Source organism: Trematomus bernacchii, unplaced genomic scaffold (genome assembly GCF_902827165.1).
Source record: "Trematomus bernacchii unplaced genomic scaffold, fTreBer1.1, whole genome shotgun sequence".
In the NCBI taxonomy this organism is placed as follows: domain Eukaryota; kingdom Metazoa; phylum Chordata; class Actinopteri; order Perciformes; family Nototheniidae; genus Trematomus; species Trematomus bernacchii.
Window position 1 is genome coordinate 263,367 of NW_022987519.1, and position 23,277 is coordinate 286,643.

Consider the following 23,277-nt stretch of genomic DNA (forward strand, 5'->3'; position numbering starts at 1 on the left):
TAACGGAGAATTGTACACCCGGAAGTAAGTATTCCCCTTACTGTCGATTGATTTGACAGTGATATCTCCACTACTCATCAACTCAAAAACACCAGATTATATAATAACATCTTCCTGAAGAGAAACTCTGCTTTGCTAAAACACAAGTACACTGATCAAATCTCTCTGGATTGTTTGGGAGATTCTTCTTCACATCACCATGTTTAACTTGTTTTCCATCATCAGACAGGATGAGGTTGGGATCTGCTGTATCAGGATCAAGAGTCACATCCACCTCATACCGCTGGACAACCCTGTCTCCTAAAAATTACGTTCCCACAGAACTAAACTGCATTCTCAATTACGTTTAGCTAGAAACGTATTTTCTCCCACGTTACGTTTGTTATGAACTTATCTCAAATACGTTTATTTTCTACATATCTTCTAGAAACATATTTTCTCCCACATTACGTTTGTTATGAACTTATCTCAAATACGTTTATTTTCTACATATCTTTGCCATTTATTGTCTTGCTTATAATAATGATAAGTCATTTATAAATATCATTTTAGAGCACACATTTGAAATCGACGATCGGGCTCGATATCCTATGGTTAAATTAAAATCAGTAGGCGAGGCTGTAATTTCGCCAGCTGCGAGGCAGAAAATAATAGTTTTAACATGCCAAAAAGCTGCTGTGTCGTTTATTGCACCTCAAACACCTCAAACTTCCTCTAAGGACAGCAGAAGAGCTCTGTGGCTTCAGGCTTGATCGCCGTTCAAATGACAGCGTTGGTTTCCCCAAAAGTGGGTGGCTGTAAAGTGACGTCGATTTTACTCTCATCTATTATTCAAAACCATTCTATTTATTCTAACGTAGATTACATGCCAGTGTTTTATATTTTTATTAAGCGATTTGTTTCTGTTGTTAAACTGGGAATGTTTTCACATGGAACCGGAAGTACGTCACTTCACTTTGTCTTCTTCGTCCCTTTTACGTTCCAGCCAATGCATGGCTCAGCGTAACAGACTGAACAGCGACCCCAGGTGTGTCTACATTGGAATTACATCTTCATTACTGAAGGAAAAATACTTTACCTAGTGTTTGTTAACTGGGTTTTTAATGCAGTTGGCTTTTCTTAATGGTTACAATATTGCTATGAGTTACAGTATATCTGAAGCAAATTATGTTTCTGAAGATGTGTAGTCAATTCCACCCTTCAATGTAGCATAAATGTGAACTCTCATTACAGGAACAATACCGGAAACAGACGTAGGAAAGATCCTCAGCTCGCTGATTAGATGTTTTAGCCGCAATGCACGTATATATATATATGGTGTTTATGCGATGTGAAATCCGAAAACATTAACCCTTGTGCCCTCCTCGGGCATTTTTGTACATTTTTCCTGACTTTTTTTTTTGATTTGGTGTTCATTTCAGCTGTGTTACAGCTTTTGGCATGGATTTTTGCAAGAAGTCTTCTTTTGAGTCAAATTTTTGAAATCCAATGTCGTTTACTCTTACATATTTTATTAAACTTTTTTTTCCATGAATCACTTGAACAACTTCTAACATGCTCAAAACTACCAAACATTCAATAGTTTTCAGGATTTTAACCCTTTAAATGCCTGTTTCATTATTTGAATTATTTAATTTCTCTTAAAAAAAAACACAAAAAATGAATTTTTTTCAAGATAATAATTAGTAGAGGGATGGAACTTTGGTGGTTATTAGAGTCTTGGATGTGTCAAAGATTAGCAACAAAATTGATTTGACTGCATTATTAATTTTTACGTAGTGTCAGATACTACCTCTGGACACCTTCGTGGCAAAAATGTACACGCCCCAAACAACTGCTATTAATCATCATACATCAATATCTTTTTCTACTTTTTTTTTCATGAATCACATATACAACTTCTAACGTACTCAAAACTACCAAACATTCAATCATTGTCAGGATTTTAACTCTTTAAATGCCTGTTTCATTATTTGAATTATTTCATTTATCTCAAAAATGCCTCATTTACCCCTTTCACACCAACGCAACTCCGGTTCAAGCTCCGTGCTAGAGCTTTTCAGGTTCAGAACCGGTACTTCGGTTTAGCTCCGGCTCTTTTCACACCGCTCAGAGCCCGACTGGTGCTGCCGCTGCTGCGTCATGACGTCACAGTTTACGTCGCTGATTTTCACCCCAACGGAGCTCACCTCACAACAACAACGGGTCGGGGACTGCGTCGGGTCGATGATCGTGTTGCTTTTAATCATACGAAGCCAGATTAAATTAAATAACGACTTCTCCAACCTTATATTTTTCTCCAGAGTGCCGTGGTTCATTGTTTATTAATGTGTTTCAGCGGCATTTGCCGACCGCTGCAGTGCTGGCTGCTCTTCCACCGGAGTTTATTCTCCCGTTAGCTCCGGGTTAGCTCACACGGCTCTAAGGTATTCACTGTCTGACTGTCACACAAGCAGCTGATACATATCCCCAGTTCCTCTTAAGTGAATGTGTGTCAGTCTGAATTGACGCTGTTTGGCATCACAACGCTGTTATGAAAGTTTCTCTGGTATAACATGGGTGATGTTAGCATAGCAACCGAAGCTAAACTGACTACTTGCTAAGCCGTTTACTACAGGCACTTTTTACCGGCGTATTTTTCATTATGATTCTACTTGTGATAGTCGGACATGACAACCTGTGCAGCCCATGTATTGATTCCATCCGATAGCTGCTATAATACAAAACGTCTGCCTGCTCTCCACAATGATCAATAACAGCGAACGGATGGTCAAAGTAAGGTACAAATAAACAGAATCACACGAAGCCTGGTTAGTGTTGCCTGACTTTATAAAGCGTGTTGTTTTTTTTGTGTGGTTGCGTTCTCGTCACTTTGCTCAGCACTACTGCTGGTTACAACTTTTATTTGCCGTACTCGCCTTAACTGTTAGCTCAGGTTAATCTCGCCCCCCTCCGACGTAAGCGTGACGTATGCGGTTCTTGCTTCTAGACGGACAACTTTTTGGTGCTCGAAACGAACCGGATTCCGGAGCTTAGAGGCTGCTCCGCTGCGGTGTGAACAGGAAAACCCGGTGCTTTTCAAGCTCCAGCTCCGAACCGGCCCTGAAACACCGTTGGTGTGAATGGGGTAATTGACTTCCATTCAGACCACATTTGTTGATCTCACTGCCATTGCAGTATAAAACCATGCATTTTGTAATGTCAGCATTTCATTTAGAAGAAAAGTAGTGATATTTGATATTTCTACTCTATTCCAACAGATTAAACCATTTTCCCACTGTAGGCTGATGCATGACATTTTTACATTTTTGCCAGTTATATCATGGAGCCGTGTGACTACCAGGGGGCCCCGAGAGTGGTGTGTGTGTGTGTGTGTGTGTGTGTGTGTGTGTGTGTGTGTGTGTGTGTGTGTGTGTGTGTGTGTGTGTGTGTGTGTGTGTCATTTCCAGCAGCAGACCTGCAGCATGTGACCTGGTGCTCTCTCAGGTGATAGAACAACAATATTTTAGGCCTGTGCACAACCAGCACACACCTCTCCTCCCTCTCTCTGTGTGTGTGTGTGTGTGTGTGTGTGTGTGTGTGTGTGTGTGTGTGTGTGTGTGTGTGTGTGTGTGTGTGTGTGTGTGTGTGTGTGTGTGTGTGTGTGTGTGTGTGTGTGTGTGTGTGTGAGAATCTGTAAGCATGCACGGATCATTTCATGGGAACAAAAGGCCATCTTTTGAGGGATGTGTTTGATGTGTCTTTGAAGAGCTGCTTGATTACTCAAAAACAAAAAACAACTGTTAGTGTGTTTATGCACCTGGCTGCCAAAGATAAACATGCAGTTTGACCAAGGGCTTATTTCATTAGTGAGCAGAGAAGGAGAAAGACCTGGAGCAAAGAGAAGGAACTCAAATGAAGAAGCATTTCAGTGCAGAGGAGACTTCAGAAATAGTGTCCTTACAGATTGTGAGAAGAAAGCCCCCCGTGGTGGTGGATGGTGGGCCGGACCCTCAGTGTCCTCTCCACTTTCAGATGAAGGGTCAGAGGAACTCAAAGAAATGCTGGACTCCAGAGAGCATTCAGTGTCAGACCCCAGAGAGCATTCAGTGTCAGACTCCAGAGAGCATTCAGTGTCAGACCCCAGCTCGAACCTTGTGTCTTCTTCAGATGAGTCCTGCAGCTCGCTGGCAGAAGAAGGCTGCAAGATTATTTCTGAAGTCTCTTCTGCACTGAAAAGCTTCTTCATTTGAGTTCCTTCTCTTTGCTCCAGGTCTTTCTCCTTCTCTGCTCACTAATGAAATAAGCCCTTGGTCAAACTGCATGTTTATCTTTGGCAGCCAGGTGCATAAACACACTAACAGTTGTTTTTTGTTTTTGAGTAATCAAGCAGCTCTTCAAAGACACATCAAACACATCCCTCAAAAGATGGCCTTTTGTTCCCATGAAATGATCCGTGCATGCTTACAGATTCTCACACACACACACACACACACGGAGAGGGAGGAGAGGTGTGTGCTGGTTGTGCACAGGCCTAAAAAATTGTTGTTCTATCACCTGAGAGCACCAGGTCACATGCTGCAGGACCTGCTGGTCTGCTGCTGGAAATGACACACACACACACGCACACACGCACACACATACATACATACATACATACATACATACATACATACATACATACATACATACATACATACATACATACATACATACATACATACATACATACATACATACACCACTCTGCTGACATTACAAAATGCATGGTTTTATACTGCAATGGCAGTGAGATCAACAAATGTGGTCTGAATGGAAGTCAATGAGGCATTTTTGAGAGAAATTAAATAATTAAAATAATTAAACAGGACTGCAGACAATATAGCTAGGACTCAGTCAAACAGTCTGTTCAAAAAGGCAGAATTCCAGGTAAGAAAATCATATGGCATTTGCCATTACACATATTTAATTTAAATGTCTGTTAACACTAGAACCGCCAACAGCGTCAGCACCTACATAGATATCATTTTCAAATCATTGAATTTGTTCCTCTTCATAATTTCCTTATAAACTATGTAGGACGATTTAAAACTCAGTTAATTGGGTTAATTTAGAAATTGCTTCAGTTTATCATCATAACAGATCAAAAAGTTCAGATTCATTTTACAATAAATCAAGGAATGATGCACTTCTACAAACAAAAACAACATAATTAAAACATTTAAACAAACTACTAAAAGTAGATGAACTACATTATTCAACAGTTTACAGTACCTTCTGATAACACAGGGGAAATAAACGAGGCATCTCTTTTCCTCTCTCTCTCTCTCTCCCTCTCCTGACAGCCCGTCAGTATCAGGGTTAGTCAAAATGAATCCCTTGGAGGTTCTAGTGTTCATTTACCGTTTTGTCTTCTCTTTGCAATGCTTAATCGATTTGAAACCAAGTCTAACGTAGCTTAAACTTAACGTTAGCTTCCTAGCTAACACAACACATTCACGCACCTTTCTCTCTGGGTTTTTTGTAGTGACGAATGAAGTTGGCTGTTGTGGTGGTCGTGTCACTGATCTTTATGCTGCAGACCCTGCATACCGTTGTTCTCTTCTTATTAGCGTCATCGACAACATAATCCTTGAATCCAAACTTCACTATTTTTGGAGTAACACTAGCCGCTGCCATGTTAACTGACGCTCCTGCCGTCTAGTGGGTTGCCAGGTTTGCGCGCACGGCGCTATAATCACCCAATCACGTTTTTCGAAAAAACTAAACATAATATCTCACTACAAAAACAAACGCAAATATTTAATTTTAAACAGTCAAGTCCTTTCAAGTCATCTGTCTCAAGCTTAAGTCAAGTCTCAAGTCATGAACACTAAGTCAAAGTCAAGTCAAGTCTTTTATCAATGTTAGTCAAGCAAGTCTCAAGTCAAAAAATATGCCACTCGAGTCTGACTCGAGTCAAGTCATGTGACTCGAGTCCCCACCTCTGCAAAATACCCTCAGTCTCTAATGCAATGACGTCAAACAGAGTTTTAAAAATACATTTGTTACTCTCTGGGGGGGTATATACATTGACAATGTCACCACTGCGTTTTCAAGTTTTCCTTTCACTAATACATATCGTACCTGTTTGTCCCTAACTTCTTTATGGAGTTCAAATTGAACTTCTTTATGGAGTTCAGACATCTACTGTCCCACAAACGTGTCCCCAACATGGGGTGGAAGACTAAAGCCGCCCAGCTGTATAGCCCTTGACCTGAACGAACTTCTTAAGTTCTTGGGAACAAAGGAGGGGTTCGGCCTGAGTGTCGACACGCTACGGTCACCCCGGATCCACAGGCAACTCGGGTGTACCGATAGAGCGGTCAGTTCGGACACTCTCTTGGCCAAAGTCAGGGCCAGCAGCAACGCTGTTTTTAATGACAACTCCTTCAGGGAGGAGAGTTCAAGAGGCTCAAATGGTTCTGTGACCAGAGCCTCGAGCACCAACGGCAGGTCCCATTGCGGGGCGGAGGCGTGCACTACTGGGCGCTGCCTCCTGACCTCCTGCAAAAACCGCAATATGTCAACTGTAAACAAGCGGTTGACTGAAGGCTGACCTGCCGCCAAATCCCTCATGACAGGATGAAATGGCTGCTGCATACACTTTAACTGTGGAATAAGCAAGCCCCCTGTCCACCAGTAACTGTGAATAGAGCCCAGCGTAGAAGATAAGGGCTCTAGACTTCCCTCTTCACACCATCGCTGGAATGCCAACTTCTTTGGTCTGTAACAGGCTGTGGTGGATCCTGCCCTTGCTGCCTGGATAGTCTGGATAACTTCGTCAGACAATCCCCCGTCTCAGCCTGTCCCTCTCAGGAGCCAAGCCTGGAGAGGTTGGCCCAGAGCGGGTAACGCCCCTATTGCCCCCGCCCCCTGAGACATCGCCCCCCAGACCTGAGGAACTGCCCAGGGCTGGCTCACCATCATCTGTGTCACCTCCGCGAACCACGGCGCCCCGCGGCGGTCTGGGGCCACTAGGATGACTGACAGATGTTCTCGTCTCACTCTCTGCAGGAGGGGAGGCTGCAAGCCGTCCCCGGCGTGTTCAGGCCCCAGACACTCGAAACACAGGCGGTGGGGATCGGCACCTGCAATTAGGACGTTGCACGTAGGGCAAGGTCGATGCTCAAGGACTGGTGAGTTTTCCATTCTCAATCTTCTTCTCTCTCTTTCGCTCTCTCAGTTGTTTATCCTGCTCACTGAAGAGAAAAGGATGACGGTCAGGAGGTGAGGCCGCCTTATATAGGGTGGGCTGCCCGCACACTCAGGTAGGCCCGCCCCGAGGGCCGGCTACGTTTCAAAATATCTCAGTAGGTGAACACTTGCATAGCGAGGTCAAGGGCAGTACCCATAGAGTCCAGTAGAGGGCGGAGCCTGTGAGATATAACATCTATTCCAGTTTGACTTTGGACAACTGTATATCTGTTGCCCCTTTTTTTTGTCCATTTTAAACCGGAAGAGACAGCAATGTTAAAACGATCCACAACTTAGAGGATACAAGACCTCAGTGTGCTTGAGTACATTTTTTTTTAAAAACTAATAATTGCTGTTCTCAAGCTGAGAGGCAACTGATCCAGCTGCTATACTGCTGCCATGTGCAGAGAGTCCTGTTTTAACACATTTCAGCCCCAGATTGTTTTCTCATTACATTAAAGTCAGGGATCCACGTAAGAATGCCCTTGATTCTTCTTAAACTCAAAAGGTCCATCTTATGAACTGATCCATCTGCACTACACTGCCTTCCTGCAACGTGTGGAGTACCTTTTCTTCACCTGAAAGATTTCCCACAGGAGTTGAGACCACAGCAGTAGATTAGATGGAAAACAAGAAAATATTTTTCAGGTTAAACTATTCTTGATTAAAGTTGCTGATGTTTAAATGAACTAAAACTGTACTCTGAAGTGATCCTCAGATGTCCCTTATTCGTATTCTTAAAGTGTTCATATCAGCTGTTCACACACACTTTATAAAACACACAATGAGCATAAGTAATCCACACATAATGTGAAGGGTTATTGGATCTTGTTAGCTCACATGAGAACTGAAAAATAGAACTTGGTGTGATTACAAAGACATCAGATGTTTACTTTTTTTTTTTTAAACTTTATTAACAAAGAAAATAATTTCAGACTTGACTTTGTCATCCCCAGGAAAATGAGATTAAAATCAAATAACTTTTGTCATATTCCTTAAATTGTCTTCAGTAATGTGTGCCATGATGCAAAATGTCCGAAATATACAATGATAAGACAATATAAGTGTTAGATTTAGCATCAAGGCATGTCAGGAAAGTACAAATGCTTCTTATTTCATGTTTTTCTTCTATGATATTACAGTTTCAAAGGCAGGTTATAGCGTTTTCAGAATTCATCAGATCATTTCAATATATGCGGTAAACATGGTGTGCTGTTTTAGTAGCAATGAAACATTTACAGAAAAAAAAATGCATTGATCACAATCTGATAACAAAGTGTATACAACGCCCATCCCATAAAACACATACATTTATAACATTAAATGATATTGAACCTGATTTCAAATCAAATTGTTGTCCCACTTAGTGTGATTGAGAGGAGAGATGATCAGAGGGGCAGAGTTGTCACCATTAAAGTTACGAGAAGGACAAAAGAATGGGTAGAGTTTCTCTTTGAAGCAGCAGTCAGTGAAGGAGTAGATCAGAGCTGCAGCATCAGCATCATAAAAGGAGACCAGACCCTCCTCATAATCCACAAACACCCCCACCTTCTCAGGAAGAGACTTCAGAGAGAGACCGAGTTGCATACAAGCATTGGCTTTGTACTCATTTTCATTCCTCAACATTATCGTCCAGTAACCATTCTGAGGAGTCACTGTGATGTTTTCCTTCCTGTTGATCGACTCTCTGGCCACTCCTAAATACCACCCAGTCTTCCCTTCAACCTGAACCTCGTAATAAAATCTTCCTGAAGAGAAACTCTGCTTTGCTAAAACACAAGAACAAGGATTAAAACTCTCTGGAGTGTCTGGGAGATTCTTCTTCACATCACCATGTTTAACTTGTTTTCCATCATCCGACAGGATGAGGTTGGGATGTGCTGTATCAGGATCAAGAGTCACCTCCACCTCATACTTCTGGACCCTCATCAGCTCCACCTCCACCTCATACTGCTGGACCCTCTTCAGCTCCACCTCAGCGAGCAGCTTCTTCATCTGTTTCCTGAGCGTCTCCTCCAGCTGAGTCAAAGCTCTCACCACAGTCCCCTCATGTGAAGGTGGACGGACCCTGACTTCTGTCCAGTTCTTGGTGGGTGGAGCAGCGTTCAGGGACGTGAAGCTTTGGAGGAGGTGGAGCTGGTCTTCAGAGCGTGAGAGCTGCTCCACCTCAGAGCTTCTCTTCTTCAGCTCAGAGATTTCCTGTTCCAGCTCTTTGATGAAGCCTTTAGCCTGTTCCCTTGTCTCTCTCTGCTTCTCTACGATGGTGGTGATGATCTCGTGCCGGCTTCTGTATACAGACTCCGTCAGAGCAGTGGTGCCCTGAACACCATCTGCTATCCCTCTGTCTACTCCTTCCTTACTGACCTCCACTGAGCGATTCATCTCCTGAATCTTCAGTCGTCTCTTCTGGATCATCTGCTGAATTTCAGCCTCTGTCTTCCCCAGCTCTGCCTTCTTTCCTTCATATCCTTCTTTCAGAGGAACAACATCATGTGTCTTGTGGTCTAAAACACTGCAGATCATGCAGACACACACCTGGTCGGTCTTACAGAACAGCTCCAGCAGTTTATCGTGCTTCATACACATCCTGCTTTCCAGGTTCTCCACAGGGTCGATCAGCTGATGTTTCTTCAGGCCTGCTCTTGTCAGGTGAGGCTCCAGGTGAGTCTCACAGTAGGACTCCAGACACACCAGGCAGGACTTCAGAGCCTTCAGTCTGGTTCCAGTGCAGGCGTCACAGGGAACTTCTCCTGGTTTGAAGACTTGTTGAGCTGACTGTCTGAACTGAGCAGCCATCTCCGAGATGAAAGTGTTGACCTGCAGATCAGGTCTTGCGTGGAATAACTTTTTACAGTTGGGACACTGATAGGGAACTTTAGTATCCCAGTGTTGAGTGATGCAGGCTTTACAGAAGTTGTGTCCACATGGTGTGCTGACTGGATCAGTGAACACATCCAGACAGATGGAGCACAGAAACTGATGTTCAGTCAGCAGACAGCTGGCAGCAGACATGTCTGTAAGAACAAAATGGGTACAAAAAAAACAAGGTTTTAACAAAATGTAGTAGAGAATACGGTATGCATACTGGACGTAAAAAGCTGACACTAAAGTGCACTGCTTGCTTTAAAAGTTAAATACTATCCTTAATGTGTTAAACATGTAGATCATTTTACAGTGTGATTAAATGTCCTGCTATAACTCTGTGGCCCATAAACAACACATGACCACAACTCAATTATATTATTTGAAAAGCCTAATCCATCAGAATATATGTAATCATAGCCTCTTAAGCGTGCCGTGTCGGGCCCGTTTTTTGGTTGCGTTTCCACTATGCCTAGTTCCGGCCCGGGGCTACTTTTTCACCTTTTCTCTGGCCCGATCGTGGTTCTATCGGGGCCAACAACCAGGCTGAGTCGGGCTGAGTTTGCTAAACTAGAGAGAGAATCGCTGGCAAGGGGGCTACAACTACAACAAGATTAACATATTTGACCGTGATTTAATTGTAATACACGTTTCAAAATGATGCCGAAGTAACAACATACTGATACCGGTTAGTAAAAACCATGAATTAATGCTTTGACAAGTCTGCAGACAGATAAATGCTTGTTTAAATGGAGATCGGCTAAGCTAACACAATATGCTCCGACCGTCCACACTCACAACAACGGACTACAGACATAAATAAACCAGCGACTGTATTCGCCATGACACAGACAGTCTGTGGTTTGTACTTGTTTAACTTTTGTCTAGTTTCTGAACAGATATGAGGAGCTGTGAGCTCTGAGTGCTAACAGCTAACGGCTGATGTTGTTTTTCTGGGGTGCTCATTGAAGATGACGTCACGGCTCCGCCTACACTGCGTTACTATAGTTACTGCCCCAGCTACTAAACTGTAATGGAAGCGCAGCATTAAAGTGAGCCGGGCAGAACAAGGCCTAAGAAAACCGTACTAAGTCAAGCGAGGCCTGCGGTGGAAATGCGCCATTAGATAGCTGAGAAATGGAAAACTGATCACCAAACATTTAGATAAAGGTTTCGCTCCACTCCACCCTATGTAGTTTGGTTTTCGTGCTCACCACTCCACTGAGACAGCCAACTGTGTCTTTGTGGAAAAGGTTAAATCTATGTTGGACACGAGCCCATATGTAGGTGCTGTCTTCCTTGATCTCAGGAAGGCTTTTGACACTGTTGACCACCAAGTGCTCCTTACAAAGCTGACTCATTTCAATTTTTCGGCAGATCCAATACAGTGGGTTGAGTCTTACTTATCGAACAGAAAACAGTGTGTTTTGGTCAACGGTACCAAATCCCCCTACCTTGTCAACCCTGTGGGGGTTCCACAAGGTTCCATTCTTGGACCAATACTGTTTTCTCTGTACATTAATGAATTGCCTAATGTATGTCCTTATTTGAATGTACAATTGTATGCCGATGATGCGGTCATCTTTGTACAGGGGAAAATTACTGAAATAATCACATCCTGTCTCTCAACTGCATTGGACAAGGTTCAACACTGGCTGAACAACATTTGCTTACAGTTAAATGCAAAAAAAACAGTATGCATGATGTTCAGTTAACGACCAGTCAAAATCGAAGGATCCAATGTGTTTTTAAACGGAGCAGAATTAGAACTAGTCCCCCACTTCAAGTATCTTGGAGTCATACTGGACTCGAACTTGACTTTTAAGAAACATATTAATAAAGTATCCAATACCGTTAAAATCAACTTGCAACATTTTAAACAAATCAGACCTTTCTTAACTGTCAATGCTGCAAAGTCATACCTCCACTGTATGATTCTATCCCACATTGAATACTGTTTTACAAACTGGTCGTTTGCTTGTGCCACAAACCTGAAACCCATAGAACTGCTGTACAAGAGAGCTATCAAGGTGTTTGACAGAAAGCCTAATTCATACCACCACTGTACCATCCTTGATAAACACAATTTCTTGAGTTTTGACAATTTTTAAAACAAGTCTTTTAACCTGTTAAGCACCAAGCCTGTTTTTCATGTTTCAGGCTCGAAAATGACATGCCCAAAACAAATGACTTCGATTTTGATGGTTGACATCTCTTTCTGACCGTTAGAGCCAATAGAATCGAAGGGGGAGGCCCCCACACACACTCGTTGTGAAAACAAACGGTGGGGGCTTCGCGCATGTAATTTTGCAGCAGAGTGGACCGATCTCTCGCTCTGACATTTGGAAACGAAAAAGCAGTTTTATTGCTTATGGATGATCAGAAATCATTTCAAAGAGGGCACAGATACATTCGATGAACCTATGGATTAACTGCAGCATCGTTTTTTTATCGTTTTCATGCCATTGAAGACCAGTTTTGACCAAGGTAAGCCATGTTAGCGTTTCTAGCTACCTAGCTCCACATGTTATGATGTACGCTTTCGTTTATAGCGTCGCAAATGTTTATCACTGAGTATTGAGGTGGGCACCCCCAGATTCAGTGTCTCCAGGACACCAAAAACGAGTGGTTTGCTGTGCATCTAGGATAAGTAATAAGGGAGTTATTGTGAGTTTAGTTGCAGTTTTAAGTTACATTTTTTCGCTCGTGGCTAATACAGAGGCTGAGTGTTAGCATTGTGGGGTTTTTTTGGAGAAAAAAAATTAAAAAGATCAGTTAGCTGAGTTTCTTCCCGTTACATGGATATAAAACATTCATAGTTTATTAAATATTAAGATTCCTTAGACGTTGTTTCCTGCAAATGACGCGTTTATCCGCCCGGTACCGGGGGGGCCGTGCGTAACAGGTTAAAAGTATGTGTTTTCTTTATAAATGTTTACATGGACTGGCCCCCCCTCCCTTAGGGGAATTCATCCACAAAAAACCCACTGGACGCTGCACTAGGTCAGAAACCAGAGGAGACTGTGAAGTCCACCATAGACGGACCACTTTTGGATAAAATGTCCTCTCCGTTAAAAGGCAGCTCATTCTGGAACAGCCTCCCAACTGAAATACGGGATTCTCCCACTCTCAATAGCTTTAAAAGGCCAACTAAAAGAATGGTTGAGAAATAAACAGACGTGCAATCACCGCTAAATGCACTTTAACACAGGGGTATCTCCTCTTGCACTTTATGTAGCACTTGTATCTTCTCTTGCACTTTATATGTCGTAGCTGCTATATTGTATCACCATGTCATAAATACTTGTGTATGCTGCTCTTGCTCTTTTGCACTTTTTGCATATCATGTATTTTGTTTTTGCTATGTTTGTAAAATGTAATTTTCTTAAATGTTTTATGTGAGGGACTGCGGATGGAAATTAGCTCAAAGCAAAATCTGGCACTGTTACGCTTGACACATTTTAATGTTTTAAGTGTTCATTATTGAGCATTGTCCATGCCAAATAAACGATACAAAAAAAAGAACACTACAGGAAAGGGAAAAACCCTAAAAGCATAATAGGGTTTCTTAAAAAATTGCCCTGAGAGGAATTCCTGAGGTTCTGAGTTTATACCTGATGTTGAAACATTGTCAATTATCAGCTTTGCTGCTTGTGGTAGAAATTCTAATTCCCTTCAGAGAAACTGATAAATTAGTCATGTAGAAAGTTTTTATTTTGTTATATTTAACAAAGTAATAAAGAAAGTCAAATACGATCTAAAATGCAGGAACAGAGCAACTTCATCCTCAGATGATAAAGAGGGTCTGCACCCCGAACACAGCTCACATTCCCACTACGTAGAAGAAAGAAACCAGTCTACTAATCCTACCCATTTTTTTTTTTGTTTTTAATTAAAATAATAATAAGTGGCGACCCTTTTTCATTTTTGATTGTTTGTTATGTGGATTTGTAGTATTTGTGTTACTGTATGTTCAATAAAGGTGTATTTTTGCTAAATCTTGAGACATTGCCACTAGGGATGTCCCGATCCGATCACGTGATCGGGGATCGGGAGAAAAAAATCGGGGATCGGATTTTTTTTTCTTTTTTTTATAAAATATTTTTATACATTTTATTTAATGTTACAAAACAAAAATGACCATGTTCACGTCTTAAAGTCATCCTGAGGCCTTAGTTTTGGGTTAAAATTACACAACATCATGTATGTGTTGCTTCTTTTGGGCTTGTTTTCATAGACCTGGTTGCTTATTTCTCTCAAATCTGGCAACAGAGTGGGCGCAGTGTCTAATAGTAGCAGTAAGCTAACAAGAGGCTACATTCAGCTGGTGACTCGGGAGTCGGGACAGAGAAAATGTCAGGAGTTTGGAAGTATTATAAAATTGAAAGCGAAGGCAGTGTAACAGCCAGATGCAATGTTTGCAAGGCGGAGGTTCCGCGTGGTGGAAAGAACAGAGCTACGTTCAACACGACCAATCTAATACAAACACCACCAACAACAACACGACGAGTACACAGCGGCCACTCAGGTAACGGCATTGAAACAACCGACACTTTCAGAGACTTTTAAAAGGAAAGAGAAACTGCCCCAGAACAGTGAAAAGGCCAACAAAATAACAGCCAAGATAGCTGAATTCATCGCGTTGGATGACCAGCCGTTATCTGTTACCTTTTTTTCCTCTTAATGCATTGCATAAAGATCGGATCGGGAAAAATCGGTATCGGCAGATTGTCAAAATCAAATGATCGGAATCGGATCGGGAGCAAAAAAAGGTGATCGGGACATCCCTAATTGCCACTGTATGTACTAGGCAGGGCCGACATAGGCGGTCGCCTAGGGCGCCAGATCTGGGGGCGCTGCGCTGGTAGCTCTGGGAGGGGAAAAAACATTTTTGACCGTTGGCGCTCATCGTAATTTTCGGCCTTGATGTAACAACATTCATAATTAAGTAAATGTAACACCCGGTTACACTTTTCATTTGCCCTGTACGATGGGCGCTGTAAGTGATGAAAGTGGGGGATGTTGGCTTATCAGGCGCCCGCAGCTCACAGCCAAAGTGCGAGCGTGGGAGCGAGAGAGCGAGCGAGGGAGAGAGAGAGAGAGAGAGGGCGCACTGGTACCGGCGCTGTTGTTATTAGAATCTGGTGCTAGCTGCGCTAACGGATATAAGAAGTAGATGTTTCTACAACCAGGGTGGAGGAGAGCTCTCCTGTCAGACTGAGAGGCTCAGGGAGGTAAAGGACTCTCTGAGGGTTTAGATTTTAGTCTAAGTCATCTCAGTGGGTCTCAAACGTTTTGACCACAAATTATGTAAACACATATTTCCAAGGCACTCCTTTATAATTATTAGGCTAAATAAAAACAGGTTTGAAATCATTCCAATGTATACTATAGGACAGTAAACCAAAAATATTGTTTAAAGTTGGAGAGATACAAAAATATGCATAAATAAATAAATGTTAACTAGGTAAAATAAGATATGAATGAACAACAAAAATAAAAAAGTTACATTTATTTGTTATTGGCTATGGTAGGTTATTGTTTATGTTCATATACTTATTTGGCAGTGTGAGAAAAAGTTTTTAGAGAGTACTTGTCCATGGACAAGTGAGTTTGGCAATTTACTTGTCCGAATACATTTTTCACTTGTCCAGAATGGACAAAAATTGGTGCCACTGGAATCTTCTTCTTCGCCAACGTATTTTACATTTTCCCACGTTTTTTACGACACCGCTAACGTAAGTGAGCGGTAAGATTTTACTGCATCACACATAGGGTTGGGTATCGTTTGGATTTTAACGATTCCGGTTCTGCTTTTCGATTCCGGTTATTTTCGGTTCTTGATTCCGGTTCTTTGAGAGGGTAAAAATAAGTCCCATGACAAACTGGGAGAAAAACATATTTATGAAAACATTAAGTCAAACCTGTATTCCTATTTACAAATCACTTCATACTGTTGAATTTCTTACGGTTATTGAATAAAATTATATAAAAATAATCTCTGCATTGTTTAGTTAGTTCTATGTGGTGCAGTTTGAGAATGTACAATTGGCCCAGTCTCCTCTGATGTTACACTGCAACCTGCCTGTGAGACAGAGTCCAACCACACATGTCCAACACATAGGCCTAATAATAATAATAATAATAATAATAATACATTATATTTATAGCCTATAGGCCTAGCGCTTTTCTACAACTCAAAGACGCTTGCATGCTTACACATGTCCTGCAATACACATGCTGCAGCTCACTGTTTGTAAATAAATAGTATTTTCATTTCAATAATGTACTTTCTATACCCTGCTTCATAAACAATACTGACATCCCTGTGCTCCTCCGAGTCTGGGGGTCGGGGGATGTGAGGACAGCGCGAGGACACAGACAGGGAGGCTGCTTTATTTCATAAAGGAAATGGCGTCAATATTAACAACGTAGGAGCTAAAACGCTTAATAACCTTCATTACGTGTTAAAGAAAGAACATAAGAAAGTTTGACAAAGATTAGGCTGTTAAACGGGCAGCGGGTCCGCTGTGTGTAGAAAGAGAGAGGGAGAGAGAGAGACGCTGAACTGCACCGTGCAGCGATCAGATGATCCGGAGCAGAGAGAGAGAGAGAGCTGCGGTCCGCGGGGCTCGGCCTCGGCCTCGGCCTCGCCTCCTGTCCTCACAACTCTTATTAATCCCGGTACCGGACAATTGTTATTTGTTCCTACTCTGAACCGAATTTTGCTTCCCAACCCTGCCACTGTGATACACGTCCCGCACCGCCCCGCCTAACAGTACAGAAAGCGGCGAGATGCAGGAATCGACAAGCAGAACCGAAACTAACATTTCTAAACGAACAATGGCGGACACGGACAATTTGCGAATGAGTTCTGCCTTTTGTAAACTGAGTTTATCAATAATTTGTCAATAAATGAGGGCTAAAAACGTCACTTGTCCGCCGGACAAGTCAATTGAAAGATCTACTTGTCCGACATTGTAAATAACACGTCCCGGACGGTGGGACGTGTGCTTTTTCGCACACTGTTTGGTTATTAAAATGTAAACCGATCTTTTTCATATGGGTGTTTTAGAGTTGTACCCCCTAGATCAGGTCTCTAGTAATTGTGTGCTCAAAGTAGGGCTGTGCGATTATGGCAAAAATCATAATCACGATTATTTTGGTCAATAATTGATATCACGATTATTAAATACGATTATTCATTGACTTTGAAAACATCCATTTATTGAACTTTAAAACAAATACAAATAATAATTTGAACAGTATCTTTTTAACTGTTGATTACCCTGAGCGTATAATTCAACTGAAAAACCAATACAAAAATAAATGATGCATTTATATTTACATTTAAATAAATAATATCAAAATAATAAATACCAATAAACAAGATCAACAAATATTTTGGAGCGCACTTCAACAAGCTACTAAACATATGTAAATATGATAAATACAAATAAATTAGACTAAAATAAATTAGATCAAATATGTTGCAGTGCACTGTCACAACCAAGCAAAGTAATTCGTAATTGTGGCAGGCCAAAATCGTAATTGCGATTAAAATACGATTAATTGCACAGCCCTAGCTCAAAGTGCACCAGATTGAACCATTTTACTTTAAAATGTTAAAAAAAATCTTCCCGGGGGAGCATACCCCCAGACCCCCCTAGAGGATGTGACGTCCACCCCCCAATTCAAACATGTTCATACAATACTGAATACATTTGAAGCCATTTTGACGTCTATTACCTATGTCAATAAGTTTCTGTTTCTGTAGTGTATTTGTCTTTTGTAGAGATTTTTCATTTATATATATAAAATCTCGCCTAGGGCAGCAAATTGGCTAGAACCGGCCCTGGTACAAGGCCTCAAGAGCCTTTCTTGTGCTGGCAGACACATAGAAACAAATTGGCAGGGCGCACTTCGCACGTGCACACACTAAAAAATTCCACGCGCTCACATTATGCTGGGCCCACGTGCCTTAGCACCGCTGCTATGACTCCATCCTAGGGGAAACACTGTGATCTAAACATTCCCACCACCACACCATAAAACCTCCCAGTCCTTAACCATTTGCAAATCCACCTTTTACCCCACATTTTGCCCTCTGAAATGTAAAACCTAAACATATATATACATATATAGATCTTCTAAACACGTATGAGACTAAGAAAACAATTTAACTGAGTAAATGCAATCAGAGTATAAGACATATATGATGATGAATGATGATATGATACTTTGACAACACTGCTTTAAAAAGACAGACAGCAGTAACTACAGTGAAGTTGAGAAAGAAAGGGTTATAAGTTAACGGCTGCTGACCAAAGTGTATAACAGATAAATAAGTTGTACAATGTAAATGTTGTGCCCTTACAGACTACACAAAAAGAGACCACCCAAACAATCTGAGCTAGGCTAGTTAGCTGTATGATGTCCTTTTGTTGTTCTGCTGTTTATGTTTTTATGTCTTCATGTGGAACTTACTGCTGCAGGTCTCCCTTGAAAAAGAGATCAATGATCTCAATAGAGAGGCGAAGTCCCTCCCCTTCCGGTGGGACTCATGGGACCTTATTTCGGAAAAGGTTTGTATTGAAGTCAATGGAGAGAGAAAGATTATCTTTCGATCCCGTTTGAATTGTGCCACGAATTACACATATGATGTTTGTCAATCTTAAATAATCATTTCCATGTCAAAAAAGTCACAGTTTGTCGTAAAACTGTTGAAAAATACGCAACTAGAAAGACTACAAATCCCAGAATCCCGGTCCCGCATGCTGGCTCTTACGGAACCGACTAACTCCCCTTGTGTGTATGTACAGCTCTCAACACGCCCAGACTTGGAGTGATTTTCACCTCTTTTAATACTTTCCGCCTCATTCTGAAAGAAAGAAGTTAAATGTGCCAACGTGACGGCCGTCTTGGTGTGTGGTGCGAGACGGGAGATGTAGTTCATTGAGCGGTTTCACATAAAAAAAGTGTTACTTCACAGTTTTACGACACATTTTAATTTTTTTGACTTGTAAAATTATCTTTTAAATTGACAAACATCATATGTGTAATTCGTGGCACAATTCAAACGGGATTGAAAGATAATCTTTCTCTCTCCATTGACTTCAATGCATAACTTTTCCGAAATAAGGTCCCATGGAGCTCAACCGGAAGGGGAGGGACTTCGCCTCTCTATGGGATTTCACCTGGATAAATAAAGGTTTGAATTTAATTGAATTGAGTCGGCCTGGGCTAACTGCTTTAGTGAGGCGTTGTGTCTCCGTAGTGCACTCACCAGTGTTTGCAGAGGTTCTGTTGTGTTGTTGAGAAGAAGCTGCTGGATTATATATGAATAATAACAAATAAATAAAAACCTAAAATAATTTAAAGGGGACCTATCATGCAAAATGCACTTTTGTACGTCTTTTATACATGAATATGTGTCCCCGGTGTTCCAGGGAACTCACCAAGTGTCAGAAAACACAACCCTCTCTATTTTCCTCCATACCCAAATCTCTAAAAAAGGGGCTGCAATGGATCTGATACAGACTGATCCAGATTTGAACACTTCTATGTCGTCACAGAAGTGGCACTACGGCTATTGGGCCTACTCTCCACCTATCAGGGGAATGTGGGGTTGGGCCACGACCGGCCATTGCCGCTCGAAAGCGCTGGAGACACTGTAGTACATATGCCAGGCCTGTAAGTGGCGCTGTAGTCTGCCACAAAAGCAGCGAAGAAGACTTCCCGCCCATAGTTACCATGGTTACCCTTCTGTTTATTCTCCGCTGTGGCTTTTTTTCTCCCTCCCCGAGGCAAGCGTTTGCTCCCGCTGCTTTAATTCAATGCAATCCCTCCCCGTCGAGGCAAGCACTGTAATTCTCTCCGGTAGTCCACCAGCAGATGACAAACACCCACCTCTCCGCCTCTTCCAAGGAACGAGGGGACCGTGCGGCAGAGTTTCAGTTTCAGTTTCTTTCGCCGGTCAAGATGTCCGTTAAAGTTTAAATCTTCCGGACAAAATTAGAAAAGTGCCGGTCAAAGGTCTTCTTTGTTATTTATTGAGCTTTAAAACAAATGAATAACGACTCTATATAATAAAACACGGAGGACGGAGATCTTTTTTTCTCCCCCTCTTGACTTGATCTGGGGCCTCATTTATAAAAAGGGATATACGCTCAAAAAATGGCGTACGCCAGTTTCTACGCAATGTTTGCGATTTATAAAATTCTAACTTGATGGGAAAATGTGCGGTCCTCCACGCAAACTCTAACCCACGCGTACGCACTAAGCACACAAACGGGAGAGACGAGAAACTGCGACACCGTTGGCAGAAGGAAGAATGGAGAGAAATATGTGGAAATAATACCATAAATAAAATGTTACCTCTCATTTATCAAATATGAAGAATTCATTTTCAAACATTGATTAAAGCCAATCTTAAAATGATTAAACAAACGCCTGTTTGAGACTCCTGAGTGCACACAAAAACATAACTTGGAGAAATAAATAAATACGGATATGTTATTTAAAACCACCTCGAATATGTTGTGTTAATGTTATGAAATGTTTTCTCATAAATGATGCGGTAAGCAGGAGGACAGAATTACGTCTAAACTGACGCCGTTTTGCATTTCTATAGGTTGTAGATACGAGCATGGTTTTATATACTATCACGTTTAATCGTGTTTTATGCCGTTTGCCAAGACTTGATAAGTCGCTAGTAAAACACAGGAGGTATGGAAACTAAGAACACCAGATGTGGTAAATTGTACAGCTAATATAACACAATCCATTAGTTGTATTTCCTTTAACTGGTGGATTATGGATATATAGTTGCTGATCGACAGCTGGAACACAAACCACCAAATACAACAAAATAATTCAGATCCAGTCGTCATGACTCCACTCCGGAGGGATTCCCCGATCATTTCTTACAGTTTCTCATCAAGGGGGTCTCCTGTCCCCGGTACAAACACACTGCCTGAGGAAGGTTATGTGTATTTTTTTTGTCATTAACTTTTTTCGGACCACTTATTTATTTATTTTGGTGACGATCCGACCTCCATGCTGCTACTCTGGTTCAAACTGCATCCACCAAACAATATGATTTATCTCCACCTCCCCAAAATAACCAAAATCTGACACGGTGTGAGATGTCTTTTTTAGCTGTTCTATCGTCATTTCCTGCGATCTCCTTCATGCAGTCAGTCAAAATGAATGAATGAATGGGCTTTTCTTTGACTATTTATAGGCAAATATGGCGTTACGAGTCGATTGTGATTCATAAAGGGAAACAGGCGTAGGAAATGCCGTATGCACTTCCCTCGCCGGTACGCAATGTTTTGTGAATCTGAAAATGTCTGTACCTATTCTTTTGCTTTGTACTACATAAGCAACCTTCCCACGTCAATCCTACGCAAGGCGTTATAAATGAGGCCCCAGAGCACGGCTTCCCTCTCCTGCAGGGGGGTGTGGTCAGCTGCAGCTCACAGAGATCAGCCCCGTAGACAGCAAACAGCACATAGTCAGAGCGAAATGAGGCATGACTAAAATGCATGATCTGTTTGGTATTTTGAAAACAGAAACGTATAAATATACCTTATATAGGTATGGCCCTACAATATATCATTTAAATATAGCATGATAGGTCCACTTTAATAATAACTTTCTGTATCAGAGGCTCGCGGCTAGCATGGCATCGAAGCTGTATCATGGCTACCTCCTTAGCTAGCTTCAAATCAAATGTCTAACGGTACCGTACATACTGATGTTATGTTTTCACAAGCCGACGTACCTCTGGCTCTCGTTTCCTCCTGTTCTTTTTTCCGTTTCCTTCCCGTTGCACGTGAAGGCTTGGACCTCTTCATAATGATAATGTTTTGCCTCTTGTTGTTGTGATCGTTGGGATCTCCGACACGTTCAGCTTCTTCTTCTTCTTCTCTCGGCTATATGGCGGATTGCAAACAACTTAAGGTGCATACCGCCACCTACTGTACATGAGTATGAATCATCATATCTTCCAGCTCTTATCTCATGGATGCATATAACTATGCCCTATTCAAAAATGTAAATAAATAAATAACCAAACAAAAAACAAAAAATAAATAAAACAAAACAAAACAACCATCTATGATCTTTCCTGACCTAAAAAAAAAAAAAGATTCCACCCCAGTTTCAAATGTAAACAGTGCCTTTCTGGTAGCTCTTACTCCTTCTCCTTCTGTTCCCAGAATACCAGCTATTCCACTCCCTCTCTGCCTCTAAAACTTTATCCCATAATTTTCCTCTTTAAACTCTATAGGTGACACAATGTAATAAAATATGTTCCACATTTTCCCTAACTCCACAGTTCCCACACTTGTCACTGTCACTTTTCCCCATGACATACAGCGTACCATTCAATGCAGTGTGATTTAGTCTGAGCCTAGCTATCATGATTTCCTCCCTTCTGTTTCTTTCTTTATAAATATTGATTGTAATTGTCTTTTGAATTGTATGATACTCTTTGCCTTTCTGGTCTTTCTCCCACCCAGCAGAACTGCAGATCTATACCGCCTCTGTGGAGTCTTAACAGGCTGTGATTGATTTCTATGAGTATGTCTTCTCTGGCAGTTGTTGTTGACTGTATGCTTTGTAAACTGGATAATGAATCTGTGCACATCACCACCCTATCTGGTCTGACCTCTTCCACCCACTGTAATCCTATAATTACTGCCAGCATTTCTGCTGTATACACTGAAAGTTGGTCTGACGCTCTTTTTGAAATCGATATTTTAAATTCTGGGATATATATACCAACTCCGACACACTCTTCCTTGTTCTTAGAACCATCTGTGAATATTGTGATGTAATTGTGATAATTACTCCTGAGGTACAAACTTGTTTTGAATCCTACTTCATTTATTTGTCACTCTCTTTTCTTTTCTACAATACTCATATCTATATTTACCATTGGAAAGAGCCATGGGGGAACACCACTGAATGGATTTGATGGTGAAAACTCAAACTCATGCCGTATGTCCTTAGGGAAAGTCCTCTCCTCCTGTCAGATAACGTCAGCTCAGTGAAGTAAAGGTCTCTCTGTGTGTTTAGATAGTTCACTTTAGTCTAAGTTATCTCAGTGGGTCTCAGTTTGATCACCATTTATGAAAACAAGTATTTCCAAGGCACACCTTTATATGATCAATATAGTTATACAAAAATAAG

The 23,277-nt window shown here is 41.5% G+C and overlaps 1 protein-coding gene across 2 annotated transcripts; it reads right to left on the bottom strand.

Moving 5' to 3' along the window:
- Positions 1-8,127: 8,127 nt before the first annotated feature.
- On the bottom strand, positions 8,128-22,196 carry LOC117472094 (E3 ubiquitin-protein ligase TRIM39-like). Of its 2 annotated transcripts, none has more exons than XM_034117232.1 (3): positions 21,866-22,196; positions 9,160-10,229; positions 8,128-9,123 (listed from the first exon to the last, which is right to left on the bottom strand). In XM_034117232.1, exons 1-3 carry the CDS (start codon positions 21,936-21,938, stop codon positions 8,557-8,559), a joined length of 1,710 nt encoding a protein of 569 aa, XP_033973123.1. In that variant the 5' UTR covers positions 21,939-22,196; the 3' UTR covers positions 8,128-8,556. The 2 variants fall into 2 exon arrangements, with proteins under 2 accessions (XP_033973123.1, XP_033973126.1); XM_034117235.1 differs by having other exon boundaries at positions 21,837-21,980.
- Positions 22,197-23,277: the final 1,081 nt, after the last annotated feature.

Coding starts and splice junctions, on each gene's coding strand:
- LOC117472094 (XM_034117232.1), bottom strand. CDS start 21,938: ATGAAGAGGTCCAAGCCTTCACGTGCAACGGGAAGGAAACGGAAAAAA. Junction 10,230..21,865: donor GGAGGAAACGAGAGCCAGAG/GTACGTCGGCTT, acceptor TTGTTCTTACAG/ACATGTCTGCTGCCAGCTGT. Junction 9,124..9,159: donor AGAGGGTCCAGCAGTATGAG/GTGGAGGTGGAG, acceptor CAGAAGTATGAG/GTGGAGGTGACTCTTGATCC.